We start from the raw sequence: 26,895 nt of genomic DNA, 5'->3' as shown, positions 1-26,895 counted from the left end.
CAATAATATAATTTTAGGAGAAAATATTTCCCTAACTAATAATCCTGTTTTTCTCTGGCAGCCAAACGAATCAAGCAGCTGAACCTAACCTTCGCCAGCTCTCAGCAGTTCCATAAGACCTCCAAAGACTTTGAGTCATGGCTGGGTAAGATGCTTTGTCATCAATCTGAGCACCAGCCCATCTCTGCCAAGGTGGATGTTCTCCAACAAACCATAGAGGAGCACAGTAAGCTACAGAGGGTTCTGAAGGAAGAGGCTTACAACAGAATCGTTGGTGAAGGAGAGAGGCTTCTACAGAACACTGATGGTGCAGAAAAGTTGGCACTGCAGGGACAGCTCACTACGCTCTCCACCAGCTGGGATGAAGTAAAGAAAAGCTCTGCAGAGCATGGGGACAAGCTCAGAACTGCTCTGCTGCGATCTCAGAAGTATCAGGAGCATGCAGAGAAACTTAGCTCTTGGATTCAAGACTGTGAAGCTAGTGTGGACCAAATTAAACTTGTGCTTGATCTTGTTCGAACGGAAAACTCAATGTCTCAGGTGAAAGCGCTTCAGAGGGACATTGACAAGCACAGGGGGTTGGTGGACCAACTGAATGCAGATGTGGAGAGCCTGACTGAACTGGCCAACACAGACACTGATGCAGTAAAAGAAGAGAAGGAAAACATCAACAGAAGAGTGGAGAAATTAGGCGAGGGTCTACAAAGCAAAAGGGAATCCCTGGAGAAAATCTCTGTCACCATTAAAGAGTTTAGTGAAGCCCTCAGGGAGGCAAAAGGACAGCTTGAGGGGGCTAAGAAACAGTTGAATTCTTATGAATCAATGGGAGTTCAGGCGCACAGCAACAAAAACTTGGCCAACATGAAGGCCCAGCAGAAGAGCTTAGAAGGAGTCCAGAACCAAGTGGAGCACATGAAGACTTTGGCCAGGGACCTTGTTGTAGATGTCCCAGATGCAGAGGGAGTGACTGACCTCTTACTGCAGTCAGACAGTGTAGAAAAGGATTACAGGAGCCTCAACAAAAAGCTTGAAGAAACATGCCAAGAATTAGAAAGTAAACTGCAGGGGATTGGACAGTTTCAGAACAGCATCCGGGAGATGTTCACCTGTTTTACAGAGCTGGATGATGAACTAGATAACATGCCTCCAGTCGATTTGGACTTAACTACACTCAAACAGCAACAAGACAATGTACAAAAATTTGTGGCAAAGCTACAAGAGTTGATGGCCAACACAATCAATGCTCGAGACAGCTGTAGGAAGATGTTGGAGACTGAATCCTCTCCTGATCTGATGGGCCTGAAACGAGATCTAGATGCTCTGAATAAGCAGTGCAGCAAACTCTTGGACCGAGCCCAGGGAAGAGAAGCCCAAGTGAAGAGTACTCTCACCAAGCTGGGGGAGCTGTATGACAAACTTCATCACGTGGAAGATAAACTGTGCACAGCTGTGGACAAGGAAGCATCGCAGGAGGCGGTTGGCATGGAGACAGAAGTAATCAACCAACAGCTGGAGGCTTTTAAGGTATGACTACCCCAGTGTGATGCTTTGTTTTCACGTCATTGGTGAGAAAGAGATGACTGGAGATGACTGGATTAAACCATCATGCAACAGTGGGAGCATGTATGGCACAGCAGTTGCCATTTTTTAAAACTTGATATGCTGCTCTCTCAAGGAATCTATTTGAGTCTTTTGTTAGCTTACTTTAAAGACCCACTCCAAAGAAAATCGCGTTTTCTGTGTTTTTTACATGTTCATGTGGCATTTCTTTTTATCAATTATTAAGAAAATTAAGCTTAAAATTGAATTTATGAGTATTTTTTATTCAAATCATTGTGAATCAGGAGTAGACGAAAAGATGCCGTTTTAAAACAAGTGTATTTGTGACATAGAAAATACACTGGGTGGGCCACAAGGCGGGGTTGCACTGCACCAACAATCCCAGACACAATTCAGAGGCAAATTTCTGATGGACCATTGCCTCTCTGCAGAAATTATGTTCTAGAAAACCAAAAGTTTTTTTTTGATTTTGGCTTAACCACTGGGAACACTTAAAATAGCTCAAAAGATGGTTGGAGTGAGACTTCAAGCATCATTATTAAAAAATAGTTATGTTTTCTTTGTTCTCACACAATGCTCAAAACTTCAATTATCCTTTTCATTATCTGAATATTTAACTTTTGTTTTCACGTCATCTTTAATAAAAAATGTTTTTTAGCATTTATTCATGTTAGTAAGAGTAAAAAGAAAATATTTTTTTGAAAAACATAACATGAAATACTCATCTTAAACATTATTTTCCTCCTATATATGCAAGCCAATTAAAATTCTTAGAAACCTAATTAGGTGTTTAAATGATCAAACTTAAAACTTTCCCTCTTTTGGTCTTTGTTTTTCTAATCATAAACATATATATTACACACAGGCTGCTTACCAACAGGCTTTCACACAGCGTGCTTGCTTTATTCACAGGAATCCTCTGGGGATTGTGGGTTTTTCAGGGCATCTGCTGTTAACAAAAGAGCTGGAGTGCATATGCAATGATAGGGCAAGTGGGGCAGACTCTCAGAGCCAGGTGGTGGCCAGCAGGGTGTCATATGATTCAGTGATGAGGCTAAGCCCCCGCCCTGCTCACTAAGCACTAATGTAGCTGTTTTCTGACCTGTGATTTAACATGTAAACGTTAACCTTCCTGACTTAAAAGCAACTTAGTGCACCTGATTATAAAATTGAAGCATCTGCTAAAGTGCATGCAAATATATATTTAGCCAGTTCAGTGTATTGTAATGATTGCTAGTCTGTTGTGAACTAACTATGGCAAATATTTTTAGACAAACTGGCTCCCTATGCATATATTGTGTTTTATACCCATTGGATTTTGTCTACCATGTTTCTAAATCTGAGGTGTGTTGTTGACATTATTTAAAAACAAAAACAAAAAAAAAATGTTTGCTTTTAGCTTTAAAAATACTCCTCTGGAGTTCCCCGCAGGAAGATTAACCCATTTTTAGAGGTGATATTATGAAATGCTTCTTCTTTTCTCGTTTTATATCGTATTACCGAACAATGTAAACAGCTGTGTACAGGCAAATGTCTGTCCTGAAATGTAGGTCAAGGGATTTTTGTGAATTAAGGGGTGCAGCACTCATGTAGGAGGGCCACATCCTAACCTCTGGGTCACATGCTTGGATTAAAATATCATTGGTGTAGTAGTTGGGGGTGGAAGTGTCAGCCCATCAAGCAGAAACTGGTTTGTGGGCTCACTATTAAGGAAGTGATTGATGTCAATTGTTGCTTAGCAGCATGTTGTCATGGTGCAGACCCTTGTCTTTGTCCTGCCACAGCTCTGGGTTGAGAGGGTGTGTGGATGGTGTCAGCTGCTCTTTTTAAAGTCCACTTTGGCGATTGGTAGCCCTGGTGCATAATTGTAAAAAAAAAAAAAAAATCAGGATTTTGCCATGACTTTTTTCTTTTTTGAGCCATATTTTTTAATTCTATTTAGGAAAACACTTATTAGTATTTATTGGTATAAACAAGTTATACTAACTGAAACTAAAAGAGTAAGACAGAGTTTTATGTCTTGTTGTTGTTACATCTGTTGTTTTATCATTTTGGGACATTCTCTGAATTATTTTTCAGATGAGTTCTTGAATTTGTTTGGATCGACCTGCTGTGTATTTATCTTCATGTATGTGTTTGCAGGTTTAGTGACTACTGGGGGGGTAGCGTGGGTGTCTCTTCTTACTGTTCAGACATGACCTCAGTGTTTATATCAAGAGTTTCCACCCTCTGAATCACACTTTAACTACTCCATTGATGATGAGTGTCACTGGAACCATGAACCAAATGAAACATGAAACTTCTGTAAACCAGCTGTTAATCATCTGGCTTTAAGGCAGTATTGTCGACAATCCGCTCATAGCCTTTTTGTCACTTTTGTTTTCAATGCAGACTTAAACCTTTGACTGGAAGAAAGTTCCAACACCATACTTCAGATTTACTCAATTTATGTTGAGTAAAGGAAATGTCTTTAAGACAGGAGAAACCAACAACAAATTTCTTCAGGGCTTCTAAAGTGAATGAAATACATTTGATTGTTGTTTGTTCATCTTGGGAAGCAGCAGTTAACAGCAGCCAAAAAATAAAAAAATAAAAACAGAATAATAGGAAAAAAGTAACAAAAAAAGGAGGTGCCATTTTGGGCTTGTTGGTTCTCCAGGGTTAATATTATGAGACATTAAAGTATTCCCCTAATATTTGAATGTAATGATATTTCAGTTGTTAACTGCTTGTGTTGATAGACACTTATGTTAGTCACACATATAAATAATAACAGGTAAATCAGGATTAGTGATAAATAAAGAACTATAGAAAAACATTGATTACTAGTGATATTTTCTGAAACTGTTTGTTCCTGTGTGGTGCTATTCTCACTTAATCCATTCTGATTCTTTTTTTGGGGGGAAACTTGTGTGTTATTTACTGAGGTTTATTTACCTTTGTTTATAGTAAAGAATACATTTTCTAGACTTGAAATGACATCCTTTGTCCTGAAATGACAAGTAGATCCAACCATTTAAGCTTATACGAAAAACAAGCACACAAAAAAAGGAGAAAGGTAAAGAAAAAGAAAGCAAAATATCCTTGAAATCCAAGAGATTTGGTTTCTTGACTAAACCAAATTGCATCTAATTATGTCATAAACACTATCAGGTTTAGTTTTTCCCCATTCTTTAATACGTTCAAGTGTACAAAGAAATGGAAGAAGTCCAGGTACTCAGCAAGCTACAGATAGCTAAAGAAAAACAGCCATAAAGTCCTTTCATGGTCTCCCATATCCCACTGATTCTTCTACAGCCCAAGTTGCTGGACGTTAAAGCCCCATCGTGAACTTGGCAGAGCCCCTGGTGTTAAATTACCTGGGACCTGTGCCTCCTTCGGCATACCAGAGTAATTAAGGATATCTGCAGGGTCCAAGGCAACTATTCACGAGAAGAAAACAGAGGCTGAGGCGAGAATAAAAGCAAAAATGTGAGTCTGTCTTCAGGATTGCATGATGTCATTGCTGGGAGCCGCTGCTGCCTGTCGGTCAGTATAATTTTGTGTGTTTGAATTGGAGGAGGCTTTGTGCACCCCCTGTTCTGAGGGGAAAAATGAAGTAAAGTTAGTGACTGTGTCACGATGCAGAGAATGGCTCAGATGTGAAGTCATACGCGCAGAGGACAAATAAGGGGAGAATTAGAAACGGGAAAAGAGGGTCATGCGTCCACCAATCAACTTGTGCCGGAGCGGCTCTGAGCACAAATGGAGTTGTGGCAGATGTTGTCGGAATAATGAGCGGGGGCGGGGCTTGAAGCCTTCTGCCAGGAGGGTGTCTGACAGTGTGAGGAGAGCGATGGGAAAGGAAGGACAGGTTTTTTTGTTTATCTAAGAGTACCAGCTCTCCTCCGAACTGCCTGCTGCTTGTTGGATTTGTTTGTGGATATTTTCACTTTGCCCTGACCCGAGGATTTCTGGAAAAGAAAATCACTTTGGAGTTGAGGGATAAGTTCTGCTTTAAGCCTATGCAGTTTTTTTTGACATTTTTTTCTTCTTAATAAATCCTGGTTTTTATGTGGAGTTTTAAAGGTTTTACATTTTTGGGGGCTTTTTTATTCTGAGTTTGGCATATTGGTGTCTTAAGTCGTTTTTACACAGATTGTTTTTTCCACTCTGAACTTGGATGTGTTTTTTTTAATCCTGAAATCAATTGTGGATTTATTTTTCAAAAACAAGGGAAAATGCTCATCGTTCATTTGTTAATTAGTCATTTTCTAACGGAAATACACTTCTTTTCACACAGCTGCTGCTCATACAAGTTCTGCTCCTTCACAACGTGCTCTGAGTGCTCTTGATCAACTTCTGCTGTACCTCATAAGGATTTGCATCCATCTTTAATCTTTTCTTGGACCTGAGCACTGACAGTTGTTTCATCATGGGTAAACCACTAAGCAGACCAGATTGCCTCAGACAAAACCCCTCCTGTGTTGGGAAGGGGGAGGAAGAGGACCTGAACATTGATGACTGCTATGTGCCACAGAGGTCAATTTATGACACGGTCCGGCTTAATGAACAGATAGACTCGGGCTCCAAAGGCAGCCTCTCCTCTCGACACTTCACAGGCACTTTACCTTACACATACCGCACTTTAGAGGTCAGAAGTTTGTGTGTCAATGGGGGACTCTCAGCTTCCAGTTCATTCGAGCTTAAGACCAGAAAGCCTGCCATACTGGATGAGCGAGCAGTCTTTGATGGGCTTAAACTCAATGGGAATGTCATGAGGGTGAGTGATACTGTGCTTCCGAAGTCTCGTCTTCAAGGTGGAGACAAGAAAGAACAAACCCATCACCGGCGATCGTGGCGGACTTTTGCCCCGGCTAATTTGGGAGAGTGTGTGAGCCGCAGTGGGACGCTGGGCTCAGGGAGTGTGGAGAGGCCTGGGCTGATCAATGGCAGGAGAGGACAGAGTAAAACCAGCTCACTGACATCTGAAGAGGACTCGGGGCTATACAGTCCCTCAGTAGAGAGGGACCGGCACAAACCCCACAAAAGATCGGGCCCCGGCACACGAAGCCTGTCATCCTCAGAGGCCATGCACACGTCCGGGGAGCTGAAAACGAGACGGTCACTGAGCTCAGGGCAAGAGGACTTTCCTTTCTCTCCTGTAAAAGAGAAGCAGCCTCTTTACCACAGCAGCAGTTTGGTTCAGGAGCCACAACCCAAAGAATCTGCCACTGTGAAACTGCATGAAAAGGAAACTGTAAGCAATGGAGAATATCAATACTCCACTGCGAGGTCACCTTCAGGGTCGGCCGCCAGAACTCAAAATGACAGTTCAGGCTGGCGATCCAGGACTCTAACCGACTATGATGAGCTCTCCACGGCAGAGCTGTTTGAGGATGTGTCACCTCAGGATGACTGCGAGTTGGTTAGTGTGGTGGTGACACAGCCGGAGACACACAGGAACTCTGTAACTCTACACACAGCCAGCTGCCAGCAAACAAATCCATGTACCTCGCAACAAGCAGCATCCAAATACAACTTGGAAGAGCTGGAGGAGTTTCTGCAGTCTCTGGAGGCTTGTCTGCCTAACAGCATACAGACATTCCAGCACACAGAGGAGCATGACATTGAGGCTTTACTGAGTGCCATTGCAGCCTGCACTGAAATGGACCCCACGGGTTATTTCTTTTCACAGGTGCCCCAAAATAGCCACTCCTTTCATTCCTGAATGTTTCTCTGTTCGGTTTCTGGGATGTTTCTGTTTATAGTACATCCCTTCAAAGCTAGTTTTACCTCAAAAAGTCACAGTTTTGGCTACAAGAGGGATGTAATCAAGGTTACCTGGCTGTCCAGCCTGGAATTTTTCTTGTACTTTAGCTGATAAAGTGTGTTTATAAGGTCTCCTGACATCATGGAGGAGGTAGCATCAGCTGGATTTTTACCAAAAGAACTATGAGATCAAAGATTGAAAATTTAATGGATGCTTTATCAAGAACAATCTTTTTCATTTAAAAGCAAAATATAGACATAAATGACATGCAGAACAATCACACATTTGTGTTTTTTTATTTTTAAGATCAAAAATAATCTGTATGACAAATTTGGTTAAAGTTGCTATAAAGATCCACTCTGATCATCTTTTGATCTATTTTCAAAGTGTTCCCAGTGGCCTTTTAATCATGATAATATAATTTCTAGCCAAAAAATCTAATTTTTAGGACATAGTTTCTGCAGAATGGCTGTAGTTCATTAGAAATTGTAAGTTGTTTGCGTAATTATTGACACAAAGCAACACCAACCCTTTTTCCCTCCCCATTATTGAAAGCTCAGAGCAGGAAGCTTTTGGCCCCCCAGCATATTTTCTGCGTCACAAGAGCTAACTTATGTCTGCTCCTGATTCACAACAATTTGAAAAAAAGAAATACTAAAAAAAGCAATTTTGAGCCAAATTTTCTTATAAATGTTCTCCATCATTAGAAAAAGGCCGCAAGAACATGTTCAATTCACAATTTTTGTCTTAATGGATCTTAAGGTCTATAAATTTGTTAGTAAATGCACAGATTTTAATCTTTTCCATTTTACTTCTTCTTTCTCATGATTTTAAAAGAAAACTATCTTCTTTCCACTAATATATATCACATTTAAATTCTTAAGGCTCTCCAGAAAGAGAACATTGAACCACTACAGACGCAACTTCAGGATATCAACTCCCTTGGCCAGAGCCTCATCCAGAACGCTGCTAACGGCACGAGCACTAAGAAGCTCGAGGACGACCTACAAGACACCAACTTCAAATGGAATACCCTCAATAAAAAGGTCAACGGTCCCCTGATCGTCACGTGTTTATGCTTCCGCATATCATTGAATCTCATTATTTAAGTCAAAAATTGACTTTGTGCAGATCGCTGAACGATCTGCTCAGCTGCATGAAGCCCTGCTGCATTGTGGGAGGTTTCAGGATGCTCTCGAGTCCCTGCTCAGCTGGCTGACAGACACAGAAGAGCTTGTAGCCAACCAAAAACCGCCGTCCGCAGAGTTCAAAGTGGTGAAGGCCCAGATACAAGAGCAGAAGGTAAGAAGTCAATCAAACACAGTTTTTTTCCAACAGTTACCAAATCGACACGTTTACAAATAATTTTAGCTTTGTCATTCATCTTATTTAATTGACAGTCATTGCCTGGTGGGCACCTAATTTGTGTCTGCTAGATTTACTTCCTTTTCGAAGGGATCAAATCAACAACACTCGTAACTCTGCGGCTTTGTTTGCCTTTGACAGCTCTTGCAGAGACTGCTGGATGACCGAAAGCCGACCGTAGAGCTCATAAAAAAAGAGGGCGGAAAGGTTGCAGAACTGGGAGAGTCCGTGGATAAGGAAAAGGTTGCAAAAGAGATTGAAGGCCTAGGGCAGAGGTGGGACACTCTGCTAAAGAAAGCTGAAAGCAGGTCTGTATTAAAACACAAATACTTTCAGTGGCCTAAAGTTGTAAAGTTAATGACATTTATCCTTTTGTCTTTATTTGGAAACTTCACTTGTCTGTTTTGTATAGCTTAGAAAGGAATTTAAACAAACTTAGGCATGTATATAGCAGTCACTTTTTTGGGTTTCTTTGAGAACACGCACATTAAAAAAAAGGACTTGGTGACACTATTCAAGTCTATTTTTCTTTTTGTTTGGCTCGTCAGCAGGTTTTGTCGCGGTCTTTAACAATTTCACTGTCTTTCTGTTGTGCAAAGCTGCCAAATAATAAAAAAAAATCTATTTAGGCCTCGTCCTTCCTGTAGGTTGGCTTAAAAAGGGGGGACATGTTCTGCAAAGTCCCACAAAAAACAGGGATGGGTTTTATTTATTATGTTTCTTAATTACAAGCTTTGAGACCGAGCTCATGACAGTGTGTTTGAATTACAAGAAGATTTAAAGTTAAATAGAGAGAACTTGCAATATAACAAATTAAATGTTTTATCATAAATTGATTTTAAGGCAATTTATCATTTTGTGTTGCGAACGCTGAAGTGACCTTCAAAGGGGTGACTCATCTTTTAATTGAACTCACAATAAACCACTTCTCAACGTCTCAGACTATTTTTGTCAACATGGTCAAACCACAGAAAATCAGATCTAGTGAAAGAAAATTTACCCCAAACCTCCAGGAAGTTTTCTTTTTTCTCTTATGACAATTCAGTGTAATGTCTCTCCAACCCTTTTGTGTGCTTTTACACATGTGGTAGGCAAAGACAGCTGGAAAGCATCTTAGTGGTCACTCAGCAGTTCCATGAGACTCTGGAGCCTTTGAGTGAATGGCTGGCAGCGACAGAAAAACACCTCGCCAACTCTGAGCCACTTGGCACTGAGACTTCTAAGCTAGAGGATCAGATTTCTCAGCATAAGGTAATACGCTCCATGTAAAAAAATACCAATTTTGTTTAGATGCAATTTGATTTTGTTCGATTCTTCCCTGCTTATTTCATGCTACTTTTGTCATTTGTTGCTTTTTAATTTGAGTTGTCATCATCTCCCATTTTTATCTGTTTTACATTTTGTCTTTTTTGTTTGTTTTGTTCCATTTCTCACGCCCCATGGTCAGGCTTTAGAGGAGGAGATTATGAATCACAGTAAAGACCTGTTTCAGGCTGTCAGTCTGGGTCAGATGCTTAAAACCGTGACCTCTGTGGACGATAAAGAGTTTGTTCAATGCAAACTGGAAAACATTCAGGCCGGTTATATAGAGCTCCAGGAGCGATGCAGGAGGAAAGCAGACATGCTGCACCAGGCTCTGGCAAACGCCCAGCTGTTTGGAGAGGATGAGGTGGCCCTCATGAACTGGCTCAACCAGGTGCACTCCAGGCTGAGCGAAGTGTCCGTGGAGGACTACAAAACAGACACGCTTGAAAAGCAACTGGCAGAACAACGGGTACAAAGCTCCCCTCAGGCCATCCATGATTTGTTTTTGTCTTTTTCTTTACATAAGTCATCTTTCAGTTTGTTTCGTTTTGAGTCTTTCTTTTGTTTGTGCGGGATCTTCTCCTTTTTCTTCTCTGTGACCGACGTTTTTCTTTTCAGACCCTTCAAAGCGAGATTGAGTTCCAGAAGAAGAATGTTGATCAAGCCATCTTTAATGGAGTGGAGCTGCTGAAACAAACAACAGGCTCGTCTTCATTATTTCCTCGTGTTTTAATGAGCCAACTTCAACTAATTTAAAGATACAACTAATAGTTGTTTTCTAGGCAGTCACATTAAAAGAACAACAGTCTTCAACTTCAACTTCAACTTAGCATCATAAAAAGCAAAATTTTCAGGTCATCCTAAGAGTAAAATGTGTAAAATGTTGGATCAGAAATGGATACTTTGTTATATTAGTCAAAGAACCAAGATTTCTTGAACACTTTAATTCAAAAGAAGTTATTCTGGAGAATCCAAGAACAATCTTATTTTGGGCACTTAAATTAAGTTAATTTGACATATTTTTGTTTTGTTGTTTATTTTGGGTGGCAGAAATTAACAGGAAAATAAAACAATAAAATAAAAAAGTAAACGCAATTAAATAAAACAGTGGCTAAATTTGACCCCGCGGGTTCTCCAGGGTTCCAATGTTAAGTGGAAACAAGAAGTGAAATACTGTACTTACACCTTATCCTCCAGTTTTCTTGAATCCTAATGGATACAAGGGTGTGCCCTCACATGGCTAGGATGTATTGCAATTATCTTTAATAAATTATGCATTGTGTATAAAAACACTTTCATAAAACATTTTTTAGATCTGCCAATATGTCAAGAAATTGTTATTTTATATCCCACAACCCAAACTGATTTGTTTATTTATTTGTTTTTTTGGTTTGCAGGTGATGAAGTTCTGACCATTCAAGGAAAACTGGATGGAATAAAAACAAAGTATGCTGAGATAAACTCAATGAGTGACAGCGTTTTGAAGACCCTAGAGCGGGTTTTGAGTCTGTCCTCCAAGCTGCAGCACACTCATGAGGACCTGAGCGCCTGGCTGAAAAAAGCTGAAGCTGAGATAAGCCTTTTTGCTGAACAGGAGCCTGTTGGCGAGCAGCTCATTCACTCTCAAAATAGGCAAAAGGCAAGGCTTTTTATGCTTAAAAAATTCCCTAACTCCTAAAGACGGACTTTAAAAGATGATCACTCACTAGTGTTTTTGTTTGTCTAATATCTCCCTTCTTGTTCAGGCCTTGCTGAAAGAAACCAAGGACCAAAAACCAGTGGTGGACAAGCTGAATGAGTTGAGCGGTTCCCTCCTGGACCTGATCCCATGGCACACCCGAGAGGGTTTGGACAAGCTGATGAAAGAGGATAACGAGCGCTATAGAGCTGTGTGCGACGCCATCACCTGGCAGGTCGACCAGCTCGACGCTGACATCCTCAAATCACAGCAGGCAAGTGTAGTGAGCTTTTTTTCCCCCTAGTTGAACTGCATTAAAAAATAAAACTTTTATTCTGTATTCCTATAGTTTGAGGAAGCAGCAGATGCTGAGCTCTTATGGCTGACTGAAGCTGAGAGAAAGCTGCTGTCAATGGGTGAAATCAGACTAGAGCAGGACCAGACAACGGCACAACTCCAAGCACAAAAGGTCTGCTTTCAGGAGCATGAGTATGGGTCTTTGTGTGTGTGTTCACTGAACTGACCCAACTGGTTTAACAGGTTTTCTCTATGGACATCATGAGGCACAAAGATGCTGTGGACGAGATTGTAAAAACAGGAAAGATGATCATGAGCAGCAAAAACGCAGAGGAAAAAGAGGCTTTGAAGGTAAAAACATTGGCTTAAAATTCTGAAACAATAACTTATATTAAAAAAAATTGTGCACATAAGCTAAATGTGGTGCCTGTTTTTTAAACAGGCCAAGACTGAGGCCATCTTGGAAAAATATGGCATCATCAGTCAGCTGAATTCAGAGCGCTACTTGCAGCTGGAGCGTGCTCAGTCTCTGGCCACACAGTTTTGGGAGACATATGAGGAGCTGTGGCCATGGCTTCAGGAAACCATAAGGTCCTTTGGCCAGCTTCCTGCGCCTGCCATTGAGTTTGATACACTCAGGCAACAGCAAGAAGAGCTCAGAGTAAGAAGCCAGCATGGCAGCTTCTTTTTGGGACTTTTGTCAAAATGAAAAAAGATTTCAACAAAGAACCTGATTTGTTTTCCAGCAAATGAGAGAGCTGATCGCCGAGCACAAGCCACATATCGACAAGATGAATAAGACGGGGCCTCAGCTTCTTGAACTTAGCCCAGTGGAGGGTGCACCCATCAGAGAGAAATACACAGCTTCTGACAAACTATACACCAAACTCAAAGCTGATGTCACTCAGAGAGCTGCAACTCTGGATGAAGCCATCTCCAAATCCACACAGGTCAGGAGCTAATAATGAGATCTAGGCGAGAACACGCTATGAAGCCCATATTGTCTACTATAATGACACACTTTTGCATTAAAAAGTTTTTAAGGATGAAAATCTATTAAGTTTTATTTTCAGTATGCTATTTTTGATGTTTGATGAGATATGCATTGAAGGTGTGTAATTTTCTATTCTTTTTTTTTTGTCAGTTCCATGATAAAATTGACTCCATGATAGAATCCTTGGAGCGGATCGCTGAACGGCTCCGCAAACCTCCCTCCATTTCGGTAGAAGTAGAGAAGATTAAGGAGCAAATGAATGAAAACAAGGCTGTCTCTATGGACCTGGAGAAGTTACAGCCTTCTTATGAGACTCTGAAGCAGCGAGGTGAAGAGATGATCGCACGATCCGAAGGACCAGACAAGGACCTATCAGCCAAAGGTTTGGAGACCATTGTGCTGACATCATGACCAAAAATATTTTTAGTAGGATTCTGTTTAATGCTTTGCTTATCCAAATCTAAGTTATCATTTTTATGACATTTTTTCCATGAGCAGCCGTACAAGACAAACTGGACCAAATGGTCTTCCTATGGAGTGATATTCAAGCCTTGCTTGAGGAGCGAGAGGTGAAGCTCCTGGATGTGATGGACCTGGCAGAAAAGTTCTGGTGTGACCACTGTGCTCTCATCGCCACCATCAAAGACAGCCAGGACTTGCTGAAGGAGCTGGAGGAACCCGGGGTGGACCCTTCTGTCGTCAAGCAGCAACAGGAATTTGTGGAGGTGGAGTGATTTAAATTCAGATTAACTTGAAGAATCAGCTAGTTTTCTGTCTTTTCTTTCATTAAAATGCTTTTTAAAATGTTTTAGGGATTTAAGGAAGAGCTTGATGGGCTGCAAGAAGACCTTGATGTGGTTAGAAATCAGGGGGCGGAGCTTTTGACTGCCTGCGGGGAGCCTGACAAACCTGTCATAAAGAAAAGTATTGATGAGGTAACATTTAACATAAAAAAGATGTGAATCAAAATAATGAAATGCAATTTGCTGCAAAAATGTCTCCTACTCATACTCTGCAGGGTTCATTTGCTAGCACGTGTGTATAATGTCGTTTTCAGGTCAATTCAGCATGGGAAAATCTCAGTAAGACTTGGAAGGAGAGAGTAGAAAGACTGGAAGAGGCCATGCAGGCTGCTGTGCTGTTTCAAGATGGCTTGCAGGTAATTTAAATAACACAGATGTTTCTGCCAGATGTTCAGGACACTAAACAAACACGGAAACCTGGATGTAGTTCCTTTTTCAATATAGTGATGGCAGATTCTGACTCATACACCATCTTTAAAAACTAAACACACTGAGCCAAATTATTTTTAAGCCGTCAAGATGACACAACAGATCGCAGAGCCATCAACCTTCGCAACTTTATACGATTCGGCCCCAATAAACACCAACCACAATCTTGCTTTATGTTTGTCTTACATTTAAAGCTGATATGCATGTTTTCAGAGATCTATTTATAATATGGGAAAAAGTCTTCTTTGCATTTGGTTGAATTTAGTTTGAGTACATGACATCCATCTTCAACGCTCTATAAAATTAATTTTATTCATGTAATTTGTGAACTGCACAAACAAGCTGACAAGCTGTTAGATTTAGTGTGCAAGTTGAAACTTGACTCCTGTTTTTTAGTCAGTAACAATGGTTTTCTTCACAGGGGATGTTCGACTGGGTGGATATTCTGGAGAGCAAACTGGATTTAATGTCCCCTGTAGGCACAGATCTGGAGACGGTCAAGCAGCAGATCGCAGAGCTCAAGGTACATCCGTGTGTGTGTTTGTATTTAAGTATATGATGGCATTTCAAACACAGAAAGCAGGATAATCCCTTTCTGTAATGGTTCACTGACCCAGTTCTTTATCTTCACTACATTGTTAGCAGGCGAAGCAGCTATATGAAACACCACCTGTGTTTATATTGAATGCTTTATCTGAAACAAAAGACTCTCTTTATGTCTAGCTACAAAAGGTCCATAAAAAAGGCCCATTTCCTTTGATCTGACTGAAGACTAATATAACCTACTAAAGGCAAAGATCATTTTTGCAGGTTTGCTTTATATTTTTCTGACTGAGTTTACCACCGCTTGTTCTGGTTTGTCAGGAGTTCAAAGGGGAGGCATACCAGCTGCAGATTGAGATGGAGCGGTTGAACCACCAAGCAGGCCTGCTGCTAAAGAAGGTGACAGAAGAGGCTGATCGGTGCACCATTCAAGATCCAATGGCCGAACTCAAGATGCTGTGGAACAACTTGGATGAAAAAATCATCAGCCGACAGGTCAGGAATTTTTAAAAAATGTGAAAAATGTTAACATAGTTTCAGAAAAAAATGCATTTTTTAAAATCTTAAATGTGTTTATGTCAAATTCTTTCACTGTCTAATGGGTCAAACTGTCATTGATCCAGCACAAACTAGAGGGAGGACTTTTGGCTCTGGGCCAGTTCCAGCATGCTCTGGATGAGGTTCTGGCCTGGATGAGCCACACTGAGGAGATGCTCAGCGAACAGAAAAAGTCTGCAGGGGACCCCAAAGCCATTGAGATCGAGCTCGCCAAGCACAACGTACGACGAATATTCACTTGTTTGATGTGTCTTTTAGCCATGTTGAAAACAGCTGCTTTAGTAAACAAACAAGCTGTTGCATACATTCACGTAATCCTTGAAAATGGGACAAGACTGGAGAAGATTAATCTCTGCTGATGTATAGTTTACTCCTACAATCCTTATACAAAGTGGTATTTTTTATAAGTTGGAGCAATTTTCTAGCTTACATTTTTTTAATGCAAAACAAACAGAATTAAGCTCCTAGAGGGACCCTATTATTTCTGTTGTACCTCCTCTTCCAGACTGTGTCTTTTTGGAGCTTAATGTACAGCTCTTTGCTTCTACTAAAACATATGTAATTTCAGAGAGCAGTCAGGATGTCATCTATACTTTCACAAGCTAAAAAAAACCTGTCCATTTACACTGTTTTTTGGCCTTTAATTTTCATTTATTACATGGAATTCCTCTACAGGCAGTTAATACTGATCCCCTTCCTTCTAGTTAAGTTAACTTTGCATTAGATTTAGATGTCTTAATTAAAAGTATTTCACATACTGTATATATTTCTTTGATGTTTAAAAATGCTAATTTAGTGGCACACTCTCATCCCGCAGTGATGATGCATTCAGTTACTGTAGAAAGTAACATTCTCCAGTTCACAACTAGAACATAATTCACTTTTTGACTTTGCATTTTCTAAAAAAGAAACTATATTATGACATGATCCTCCAAAACCTGCACTATGTTGTTTTATTTTCTTGGTATTTTTGCAGATCCTTCAAGCCGACGTGATGGCTCATAAGGCAACCGTGGAGACAGTGAACAAGGCAGGTAACGAACTGGTGGAGTCTAGTGCTGGAGAAGAAGCTTCCAGCTTGAAGAGTAAACTGGAGAACCTGAACCAGCGGTGGAAAGCCATCTTGAAGAGGACCGAGCAGAGGAAGCAACAATTGGAGTCTTCCCTCCTTCAGGCATGAGGATTCATTTCACAACATTTGAACAACCTGTTTTATAGTTATTGTTTAAAAAAACCTTGACTCATTTGTTCCTCCCCAGGATACGTATAGGTATGTCATGTCAAAGTTGTAAAGTTTAAACCCTGAAAAATCCCCCCATGCATCCTGTGGAGTTTCACACGGATCTATGACACCACATGTTGGATCTGAGGGCAGGAAGGGAACTTTTGACTCCACTTTTCCCTCAGCTATTATTAGCATCCATTTTCAAGTTGAAGACCCACAGAAGGGTTCTAACAGTCCCAATGATTCAGTTGTCATTGTTCATTCTGCTTTTATACTTCCCAACACCTCAGACATCCATTTCAGAGAACTAATAGAATTCAAGGAATTAATTGCTCAGATATGCTCCTCTCTGAGTGTCAGATTTCCAACAATGAGTGTGTGTGTGAGACACCTTTTGTCCTGACCCAGGTTGCATTGTGTTGCAGGCCCAGGGTTTCCATGGTGAGATAGAAGATATGCAGCAATGGTTGAAAGACACAGAACGTCAGCTGTTGGCATCAAAGGCTGTGGGAGGCTTACCAGACACAGCCCGGGAGCAGCTTAACGCCCATCTGGTATGTGTTTAACAATATGAATGCAGATGGCAGGCTGGCAATGAGATGTCTTTTCTGTGTTTTATCCAAAGTGTGAAAATTAAATGACACTACAAAATTCAAAACCTACACTTCCATGCAGAAGATCACAAAAAGCCCTGTAGGCGTTTCAAATGGATTCAGCCATGTCTGGCTACAAAGAGCCCAGGAATGTTCCCCATCTTTGTTTTTGCTCTCAGTCAGGGGGACACGAGAACAAGAACTCTCTTCAGAAGCAGCAGTGGTTACAGTTAATGAAACTCTAAACTGAGACTTTATTGGAACTTTTATCAAACTAATGACTGTTGTTTAAAGGCTTGTGGGAAACATGCTTCTCTGACCTCCACATGTTCTACTTTGCACATTTTTTCACCGTTTTTGGACCAAACTTGGACTGACTGCACTCACTGCGATCATATATTGATCTAATGTAAAAGCATTCCCAGTGGACATGGTTTCTGCAGAGTGGCAGGAGTTTGTTTTCATTCGCTTCATTTTGTTTCCCACTAGCTTACAGCTCCTCACAACTCTAAGCTAACATTAACAGTGTAACAAAGATGTCAAGCAATGTCGGTCCAGCTGTACAGTTTTGAGCCACATGCCAGCTCAGACAACAGTTTTAATCTTAATTACTTTTCTGCATGTCCTCTATTATCAGAAAAAAGCTACAAGAAAAAGTTAAAAACTTCAAAAACACAACTTTCATTGAAGTGGGTCTTTAAAGTCCAACTGAACAAGTTACTTATCATTTAGGAATTACTTTATGCATTGTTTTTTCCTGTCACAGGAGTTGTGTTCCGCCCTCGAGGCCAAGGAGGAGCTCTATCAGGAGCTGCTCAACAAGGGCACCCAACTGCTTGCACTGACACCTGAGAGCTCAGACAGCACCACAGAGCAAGACCTCACAAATCTGAAGGAGAAATGGGAAGCAGTACAGGCCAAAGTGGCTGAGAGGAAGGTAGGAAGCGAGATGATGTAGGGTTTTCACTGTTCCTAATGATTTACCGCTTCTCTGTGAGGGGTCTCTGACAAACCCTTAAACCTTGTCCCATCATCTCCTGAACGCCCCGTATATGTGGAGTGACACACAGGATGTGGTCACACTGTAAATAATTGTTTAAGCAGCTCTGAAAGTGGAACAAAAGCTCCTTCAAAAAAACTGACAAATGCTGAAGTTAAAGAAAGAGCTACACAAGAAAACCCTAAAATAACATTTTCTTTCTTTATGACAAATTAGATAAATTGATATATTTCTTAGGAGAAAAAAAACCCTTACTGCCTTTTTCTTCTCTCACTCCAGATATGGACTTTTTTATTCTGACAGTTTCAGTCTTTGCTGAAAATTTTGCTTTTGGTGCTTGTTTACTTTGGCCATGATTCCTGGAATTAAAAGTCAGATAAATCCTGTTGCTGGCCAGCTGCTTAAATGTGATACTCTTAGTAAAAATAATGCTGTTTTCAACCATTTATTATTTCAAGCTGATATTTTTTTCCATCTGAGTGCAAGAGCTGAAGTGATGTGGAAAGGAATTTTAGGCATAACTGCAATATGTTGTAAGATGTTTGTAACATCAGATTTTTTTAATTTTTTGTCTTATTCAACACAAACATGAAAGAAAAATTAAATACACTTCAAAATTTCTAAGTTAAGATTTAGAATTAATGAAAGGGAGGAAGAAGTGTTTACTCCTCTGTGATGAGCCACTGGCCTTGGCTCTGATGAACGGAAGTATTTCCGTGTGGATGCCTCTTTTTTTCCAATTAAAACCTCATCACGGCCATCAGCCTCTCCAGAGATGTTATCCTCCACTCACCAGGCAGCTTCTGTGCACCACAACATGGAGCTTTTTGATACTTATCACCTTCTTTCTCTGTGCTTTGTGTCCACAGAACAAACTAGAAGAAGCGTTAAAGTTGGCCACAGATTTTCATAATTCCCTCCAGGACTTTATGGTCTGGCTCACTCAGGCAGAGCAGACCCTGAACATGGTCTCCCCTGCTTCCCTCATTTTGGAGACTATCTTGTTTCAGATTGATGAACATAAGGTAATATTTGTGCTGCCAAGATGTCTGCAAAGCATTTGAAAGGAAATTATCTGTTGATGATAATCAGGCGTACTGAATAATTATCTTATTTGTTTATAAAAAGTCTTGTTTTTTTTGCAACTCTTATTTCTAACTTTAATGTTTATTTGTGCAGATGTTTGTGACGGAGGTGAACTCCCACAGAGAGCACATTATTGAGCTGGACAAAGCAGGAACACATCTAAAGTACTTCAGCCAGAAGAAGGATGTGGTTCTGATCAAGAACCTGCTGCTCAGCGTTCAGGGCCGCTGGGAGAAGCTGGTGCAAAAGTCTGTGGAGCGAGGCCGTCTGCTGGATGACGCCAGAAAGAGGACGAAGCAGGTACAACTCTGTGCATATTTATCCTCTGTCACAAACAAACATTTACAAGAATTAAAAAAAACAAATAAATATCAGAAACCCCAGGGAACAGCATGATATGGGCATTTGGTATTCTGCTTCCTGCATTGTAAATTATTTTGATTTGGATAATTCTGTTCTTTAAGCCTGAAAGCCTAATTTGTGTGAGAGAAGAGTAGAGCTGTGATGCACCTTGTAAAAAACTAAAATGTTTTGTTATTTTGATTAGTTTCACGAAACCTTCAACAAACTGATGGAGTGGTTGGATGAGTCTGAGAGAACTCTGGACTCTGAAGTGGAAATTGCCAACGATCCAGACAAAATCAAGACTCAGCTGGCTCAGCACAAGGTAACAGAATTTAATATCATGTTCACATTTTTTAATGGAAATTGGAATATCACGTCTTTTTTGACAAGAAACGTATATTCATTGTATTCTGTCCGTAATTTCCTCAATGATATTTCACAGCTTCAACCCCCACAGGCTACAAAACACAGACTTTTTTATGTTATCCCTACACAAGCTTGTTTTTTTTTGTTTTGTCTTTTTTTTCTTATTAAAATTCCTCTTCACTTTCTGTAAACAGTTTTTTTGTTTCTGTGAAAGCAGCTTTTTTAGGTTTATAAATATATTTGCATTGTATTATATTTTATTGTATCTGTAACTTTTATTCATTTTGAATTGTAGAGTAAAATTTTCATAAGATCCTACTTTATGAATTATTCTTATGGTTCCTTTTTATAATATGCATGGTGGTTGGTAAAGTAGGTGTTTGTGTGTGTGTTTGTGTGTGGGTGTGTTTGTGTGTGTGTTAGCCTGGGGGCGGTGCTGGTAGTGCAAACTCTTCCTTGAAGGGTTTTACTTGACTTTGTGACATAACAATGTGAGAACTCACACACACACACGTCCAGAGCGCAGGTTTTTAGACGAATAATCAGATTGGATCAAAAAAATTTTTTTGTGATGAATGAACATTATAATACACTTTAAAATTGTGTTAATGTGTTAAAAAAATGAAGCCTCTCTTTATTTTACACTAATGAGAAAAACTTTTAAAGGCAACACTGATGTCTTCAGAATATATGAACCAGTCATTTGCTGGTGTCACTCTTCCCCCTGGTTATGTTTGCAGTGTTATGGAGAGAGATTGGGTTTAGGCTGTCATAATCCTCGGATGAACCAAATCTATCAGAGATCGGATACGTTTAATCTTCAGGAAGCAATGGCTTTGGGGGTTTCCCTCACAGAACACCTAACAGACACAAAATCAAATGAATTTACTTGTTGACATGCCAACTTTAGTTAAATGTGTTTAACAGTTGTACATGGTTCATGGCTGACATCATTTCCTTTGGATAACAGGAATTCCAGAAGGCTCTGGGCAGCAAGCACTCTGTGTATGACACCACTGCTCGAACAGGACGAGCTCTGAAAGACAAGACCTCGCTGCGAGATGACCATCAGAAGCTGGATGACATGCTGTGTGAGCTGAGAGACAAATGGGACACTGTTTGTGGCAAGTCAGTTGAAAGGTGAGGACACGCCACACCCAGACAGATTACTTTTAAGGCTCTTTCAAACTCTTAAAGAACTTTTAAATGTTCTGTCTGGCAGACAAAACAAGCTGGAGGAGGCCTTGCTCTTCTCCGGTCAGTTTACAGACGCTCTCCAGGCTCTCATCGACTGGCTTTACAAAGTGGAGCCCCAGCTTGCTGAAGACCAGCCCGTCCATGGAGACATAGACCTGGTTCTTCATTTGATAGACAACCACAAGGTAGGAAGACTTACTGAGCCAAAGTTCCCACAGCCTTCATCATTTTTTTAGCTAATTTTCTTGAAGACCAACTCAGATGAAAACTGGGTTTTTGGTGTTTTATGGCCTTTTTCAGTAGATGGATAACACATATTGAGACAATTAGGCTTAAATTGCATTTCTGAGTATTTCTTTATGCAAATTGTTCTGAATCTGAAGCAGACGGGAAAAAAAAGCTGTTTGATAAAGAGCGTATTTGTTGCTCCTCTCTATTCTGATAAATCCACTTGTAGGAGACTAGATCTATAACCGTCTTTATTTTCCTTGACCGAGCTGACATCCGGTTCAAAACTTTACAGCTGGATAGCTTCAACAGTACTCGCCATTTTTGTTTTTGTTAATGTTAAATTGGGGTTGGAATGGGCTGGAAGCTAGCGTGAGAGCATGTAAACAGATAGCTCAGTTATGGGTGATGGGAAGGGGGGGTTGCCCCACACCAACAGTCCCACCCACAATTCAGAGGCGAGTTTTAAAGAACTACTATCGCTCTGCAGACACTGTGTTTTAAAAAACGATGCAAGGTAAAAACGGCATAATCATAATAAAAAGACCAAAACTAAACAACAAAACATATGCTGTTGTATTAGCTTCTCTTTGAAAGTCTATACTTTCATGGGTTTGTGCATTAAAGATGCCTGTAAGAAAGTAAAGTGAAACTGTAAAACTCCAGACAAGCAACATATATGTCTTTTTTTTCCATAATGGTTTTTATAGTATTTGTTATTCATTTTTACACCTGAAAATAAACAGAAAATTTGGGATAACCATTTTATTTGGTGTCATCAGGGATGGCAGCTTTTGAACCCAGATTTGTATCTTATCATGTCAGGTTTTCCAAAAGGAGCTGGGAAAGCGGACAGTCGGCGTGCAGGCTCTCAAACGCTCAGCGAGGGAGCTGATAGAAAACACTCACGATGACTCCTCATGGGTTAAGGTCCAAATGCAGGAGCTAAGCACTCGCTGGGAGACAGTGTGCAACCTCTCTGTGTCCAAGCAGGGCCGACTGGAGCAGGCCCTGTGCCAGGTACTGCAGAGCCTCATCAGATGGAAGATACATTTGCTGCAAACCTGACTGCTATGTGTCTTCTGGCTGCAGGCAGAGGAGTTCCACTCCACAGTTCATATCCTGCTGGAGTGGTTAGCTGAAGCAGAGCAGAGTTTGCGTTTCCATGGCAGTCTGCCTGATGAAGAGGAAACATTGCTGGGGCAAATCGAACAACATAAGGTAAAGGTTAAAGATTTTTTTTCCGTTTGATATAAAAAAATGAAATACATTTCTTACTGAAATTGCATGTTTGACAGCTTTTAATTTGACAAAATAAACGAAACATGGCAGCATTCCTTTGTAATTAGGTCTTTCCCGTGAATAAAGAGTCATAGCTCTGCTTGTCTCCCCTATCATCCTTTGTGCCAAAATTGCTGTCCAGTAGATATTTTTCTTACCTATGATCTCATCTGACTGAAATAAGCCTGCCTTGCTCAGTTATTAAAACAAGCATGAGCTATATTACTTTTTATGCTGTTGAAGATGATCCAAATAGAAAAAAAAACTTATTTTCTTTTGTTTTTTGAAGGAGTTCATGAAAAAGTTGGAGGAAAAGCGAGTATCTGTGAATAAAGCGACTAGCATGGGGGAGGCCATTATTAGCATCTGCCATCCAGACTCCATCACAACCATCAAGCACTGGAACACCATTATTAAAGCCCGCTTTGAAGAGGTTTGTGACAGTTTTTTTTTGTTTTTTCAGGATTGTTCTGCTTGTTTTTGGTTTGAGTACCGTGTTTGATGCCTTGTTTCAGGTGCAGGCATGGGCCAGGCAACACCAGCAACGACTGAATTTGGCCCTCAAAGAACTGTTAGCCACGCAGGAGCTGCTGGAGACTCTTCTCAATTGGCTGCAGTGGGCCGAGGCCAACATCAGCAATAAAGACATGGAGATACTGCCTCAGGAAATTGAAGAGATCAAAACCCTTATAGCAGAGCATCAGGTGAAGTCAAAACACAGAAAAAACTGCCTAAAACTCCAGGGGGTTTTGTGGCTATTTTAAAACTAGTACTTGATCTTCTGATCCGAAGGTCTTCATGGAAGAAATGACCAGGAAGCAACCAGACGTTGATAAAATCACCAAAACACACAAAAGGAAGGCAGCTGCAGAGCCACCGATCCAGTCTCAGATTCCTGTGCTCAACAAAGGAAGAACTGGAAGTATGTATCCCACAAATTTCCTCTTACCAATCAGGCCCCGAGCCATTTGGCCAAGTGCTGAGTCACTGCAGGGTGATGCAACATCCTTGCTTTACTCAGTTTGACACCTGGGATGAAATAATTTTTTCCTCTTGGTAACTTTGATGTCTTTCACTACAGGAAAACGCTCTCCCACTCAAGCAATGTATGCGTCAACAACACAAACTCCCATAGAAACCAAGAACCCACGGGTCAACCTGCTGGTCTCCAAATGGCAGCATGTGTGGCTTTTGGCTTTGGACAGAAGGAGGAAACTGAATGATGCTTTGGACAGACTGGAGGAGGTAAACTTGTCTTTCAGTTTCATTGGATGTTCAGGCTCTTGTTTGTAACTCCATAACCGCCTTCATTTCTTGTGTTTGTAGTTAAAGGAATTTGCCAACTTTGACTTTGATGTGTGGCGAAAGCGCTACATGCGATGGATGAACCATAAAAAGTCTCGGGTCATGGACTTCTTCCGCCGCATTGACAAAGATCAAGATGGCAAAGTGACCCGGCAGGAGTTCATAGAGGGTATCTTGTCATCAAGTAAGTGTCCAGCACACAAACTGACCACTCAGCAGAGTAAACCAGGGATTAATTGCGACTCCTCCACAGAATTTCCTACCAGTCGTCTGGAGATGAGCGCTGTGGCAGACATTTTTGATCGAGACGGTGACGGATACATTGACTATTACGAGTTTGTAGCTGCGCTACATCCCAACAAAGATGCTTACAAGCCACTAACAGATGCTGACAAGATTGAAGATGAGGTACCACATACAGTTTTCTAAATAGTTTTATTACTTAACAAGCGATCAAGTTTACTAGATTTTTGTATTTTTAGGTTACACGCCAAGTGGCAAAGTGCAAATGTCCAAAGCGATTCCAGGTAGAGCAAATTGGAGCAAACAAATACAGGGTAAGAGCTAATCATTTTTTTTTTTGTTTTATAAAAAGTGTTGGTTTTACTGAAAGATGACTCTGAAGGTAAGTGTTAATGTACTGTGACGATATATGCTAACCTTTTCATGTGTTTCTTGCTGTTTTTCCACACCACCAGTTCTACCTTGGAAACCAGGTACTCATGAATGTCCTTCTCTTTATTCTTTGGTCCTTGCAATCCTTGCTTCCCTCTGCATTTACCATGTTTGCTGTCCAGCTAACACTTTTTGCACAAAGTCCTGCCTTCTTTTTTTAGACTGGAACTCAAAGGTAGAATCCAATAATGCCCCACTCTCTAAACAAGACTTACAAGGCATCATCTACATTTTTCATCCAATGCTTTGTTTGATTAGTGTTAGAAATTTTAATGTAAATTGTTTGAAAAAAAACAATGTTTAGTTTAACATATTTAGTTTTGTTTTTTTGTCATAACAGAACAATTTTCAGGTTTTTTAATGTAAAAAAAAACTTTACAAATCTATATCTATCTGCTTTTGAGTTTCAGAAATGACAATGTTGGCTTGCCAGCATCATTTCAGCCATGCTTTATTTTTTTGCAGGCTTGTTAAGCACATAATGATGCGTTTGGTGTGCTTGCCTTGTGCTTTGGTTTTATTATTTACTTTGACAAAACCCAGATGTGCGTGTCAGCTACTTTACTGATCAGTTCATTTTTAAAGTTGGGGAGTCTTAATGGTTCCAGTAAAGTTGCTTTTCCTGTGTGGAGGTAATGCTTCCTTACATACTGCATGTTGCCCTAAGAGGATTTCTGATCCTGTCCGTGAGAAGGGGACAGGAATACTATTATGTACTACTTTGCAATAATGTTTCCTGTAAATTGAATTTGAAATAACTCTTTTGACAGTTTGGTCTGGTTCACTGCTTACATGACTCCTTAATCGGCGATGAGACAGTAGCAAACAGGGAAAATCAAAATCTTACCCCCCACCTACACGTTGCAGTTTTGGAAAGCTGTATTCTGGTAAATGGTTATTGTTTGTTCTGCCTCTATTCAGATCATCATCACCTTAAATGTATCTGATCACTAGAAACCACCAGTTGCATTAAATCATTTTGATAATCATACAAGTGCAAGACCAGTTTAAAGAGCACCATAATTCAGAACGTCAGCAGAGGGTCATCAGTGTTTGTCTACATGTTGCACTGTGGTGGCTTAGACAGAGAAGACTCGAACCATCTCCTCATATTGTTCTCAGTGTGTGGCTACAGCCAGCCGCATTTGATCTGCATCATTCTCAATGCATCTCGAGTGTTCTGGTCATAGCTGTAGAAACGTGCAACAAAGATTGCAAAAGATTGATGTGCCTGATCATGATGTAAATACGTTTTTGACCGAAAGCATGCTGCTGTGATTGTCACGTGCAACTGATGTTTGTTTTCTCATGGTCACATCCAACTGGCTGATACACGTCTCATCTCTTCCATCAAGCTTGAGTCATTTTAATCAATAATTTGCTGTGTTCTTGTTTGTGGTTGATTAAATGTGGGCATATAGTTACACACTAGTGCCCTCTAGTGGTGTAATCATGTGTCCACCGCTGTTTTCTTGTCTTAAACCCTATTTGTTGTATAGATTTGTATAATCAAAATAAACAAATAGACTTTTTTTTTTAAATTGGTGTCCAGTATTCAAAGCTGTGGATGTTTTACTGCCCAGCTTTACGATAAATTTAAATTCTGATTTCAAATTGTAACAAGTAGATACATTTCACCTTAACAATAATCCAAAAAGGAAAATTATGTAACTAACACTTTTTACAAGATACATAATAATTACATTAATATTTTTAATCATGGTAGAAAGTCATCCAGGCTCCACATTGACTGACTGTGTGTTTTAGATAAATAATATTAATGTTAAATAAATAATAACAAAATAATAACATAGTCATGATAACAATAATAAAAGGGAGCTGCACTCCCTCAAAAAACAGAAACCTAATTACAAATCATGTCTATAAAAATAACCCAATTAATGTTTTGTGTGGAACTCTATGGTGTGTTTAATGTCTGATCAGTGCAATTTAGAAACCAGAAAAGTAACCTTAAAGACCCAACAGGAAAATTATGAAATTACATTATTTGACACAAGGACATAAAAAATCCTAATACAATAATCTGAATTAATTTCTGGATTCTGGTTTTGCACAGCTCTTAGTCTGCAGTAAGAGCACATTTATGGAAAGGTCAAAGTTCTTGTCTTACCCTCTCTGTTTACCTCCCCTGTTGCAGTTTGGAGACTCTCAGCAATTGCGCCTTGTGCGAATTTTGCGCAGCACGGTGATGGTGCGAGTAGGAGGAGGCTGGATGGCTCTGGATGAGTTCTTGGTAAAGAACGACCCCTGTCGTGGTGAGTTCAAAGAAACAAGCTCAAAGGATTTGAG

The 26,895-nt window shown here is 40.3% G+C and overlaps 1 protein-coding gene across 50 annotated transcripts in view; it reads left to right on the top strand.

Annotated features, from left to right (window-relative positions):
- The window catches only part of dst (dystonin), a 92,187-nt gene that overhangs the window by 60,058 nt on the left and 5,234 nt on the right, over window positions 1–26,895 (top strand). For 26 of the 50 annotated variants that reach the window (XM_078932350.1, XM_023963631.2, XM_078932316.1 and 23 more), the window contains 40 exons: window positions 62–1,524; window positions 8,197–8,358; window positions 8,444–8,614; window positions 8,819–8,985; window positions 9,769–9,928; window positions 10,125–10,451; window positions 10,601–10,685; window positions 11,380–11,621; window positions 11,728–11,934; window positions 12,010–12,129; window positions 12,201–12,308; window positions 12,400–12,618; window positions 12,704–12,907; window positions 13,102–13,333; window positions 13,450–13,676; window positions 13,764–13,886; window positions 14,009–14,110; window positions 14,605–14,706; window positions 15,048–15,221; window positions 15,350–15,505; window positions 16,261–16,458; window positions 16,935–17,063; window positions 17,869–18,039; window positions 18,972–19,127; window positions 19,282–19,488; window positions 19,736–19,855; window positions 20,870–21,039; window positions 21,122–21,281; window positions 22,150–22,344; window positions 22,417–22,545; window positions 22,895–23,038; window positions 23,121–23,309; window positions 23,398–23,527; window positions 23,687–23,850; window positions 23,932–24,094; window positions 24,164–24,318; window positions 24,393–24,467; window positions 24,609–24,626; window positions 25,356–25,472; window positions 26,744–26,861. In XM_078932350.1, coding sequence (XP_078788476.1) covers window positions 62–1,524; window positions 8,197–8,358; window positions 8,444–8,614; window positions 8,819–8,985; window positions 9,769–9,928; window positions 10,125–10,451; window positions 10,601–10,685; window positions 11,380–11,621; window positions 11,728–11,934; window positions 12,010–12,129; window positions 12,201–12,308; window positions 12,400–12,618; window positions 12,704–12,907; window positions 13,102–13,333; window positions 13,450–13,676; window positions 13,764–13,886; window positions 14,009–14,110; window positions 14,605–14,706; window positions 15,048–15,221; window positions 15,350–15,505; window positions 16,261–16,458; window positions 16,935–17,063; window positions 17,869–18,039; window positions 18,972–19,127; window positions 19,282–19,488; window positions 19,736–19,855; window positions 20,870–21,039; window positions 21,122–21,281; window positions 22,150–22,344; window positions 22,417–22,545; window positions 22,895–23,038; window positions 23,121–23,309; window positions 23,398–23,527; window positions 23,687–23,850; window positions 23,932–24,094; window positions 24,164–24,318; window positions 24,393–24,467; window positions 24,609–24,626; window positions 25,356–25,472; window positions 26,744–26,861 — 7,659 coding nt within the window. The remainder of the gene's footprint in view (window positions 1–61; window positions 1,525–8,196; window positions 8,359–8,443; window positions 8,615–8,818; window positions 8,986–9,768; window positions 9,929–10,124; window positions 10,452–10,600; window positions 10,686–11,379; window positions 11,622–11,727; window positions 11,935–12,009; window positions 12,130–12,200; window positions 12,309–12,399; window positions 12,619–12,703; window positions 12,908–13,101; window positions 13,334–13,449; window positions 13,677–13,763; window positions 13,887–14,008; window positions 14,111–14,604; window positions 14,707–15,047; window positions 15,222–15,349; window positions 15,506–16,260; window positions 16,459–16,934; window positions 17,064–17,868; window positions 18,040–18,971; window positions 19,128–19,281; window positions 19,489–19,735; window positions 19,856–20,869; window positions 21,040–21,121; window positions 21,282–22,149; window positions 22,345–22,416; window positions 22,546–22,894; window positions 23,039–23,120; window positions 23,310–23,397; window positions 23,528–23,686; window positions 23,851–23,931; window positions 24,095–24,163; window positions 24,319–24,392; window positions 24,468–24,608; window positions 24,627–25,355; window positions 25,473–26,743; window positions 26,862–26,895) is intronic. The other 24 variants (XM_078932340.1, XM_078932335.1, XM_078932328.1 and 21 more) reach the window with 5 other exon arrangements.

Source organism: Oryzias latipes, chromosome 15 (assembly GCF_053564925.1).
Source record: "Oryzias latipes strain Hd-rR chromosome 15, Olatipes_Hd-rR_3.1".
In the NCBI taxonomy this organism is placed as follows: Eukaryota; Metazoa; Chordata; class Actinopteri; order Beloniformes; family Adrianichthyidae; genus Oryzias; species Oryzias latipes.
Note: the sequence above shows the minus strand (reverse complement) of the source record. Positions and strands in the feature narration are given on the sequence as shown.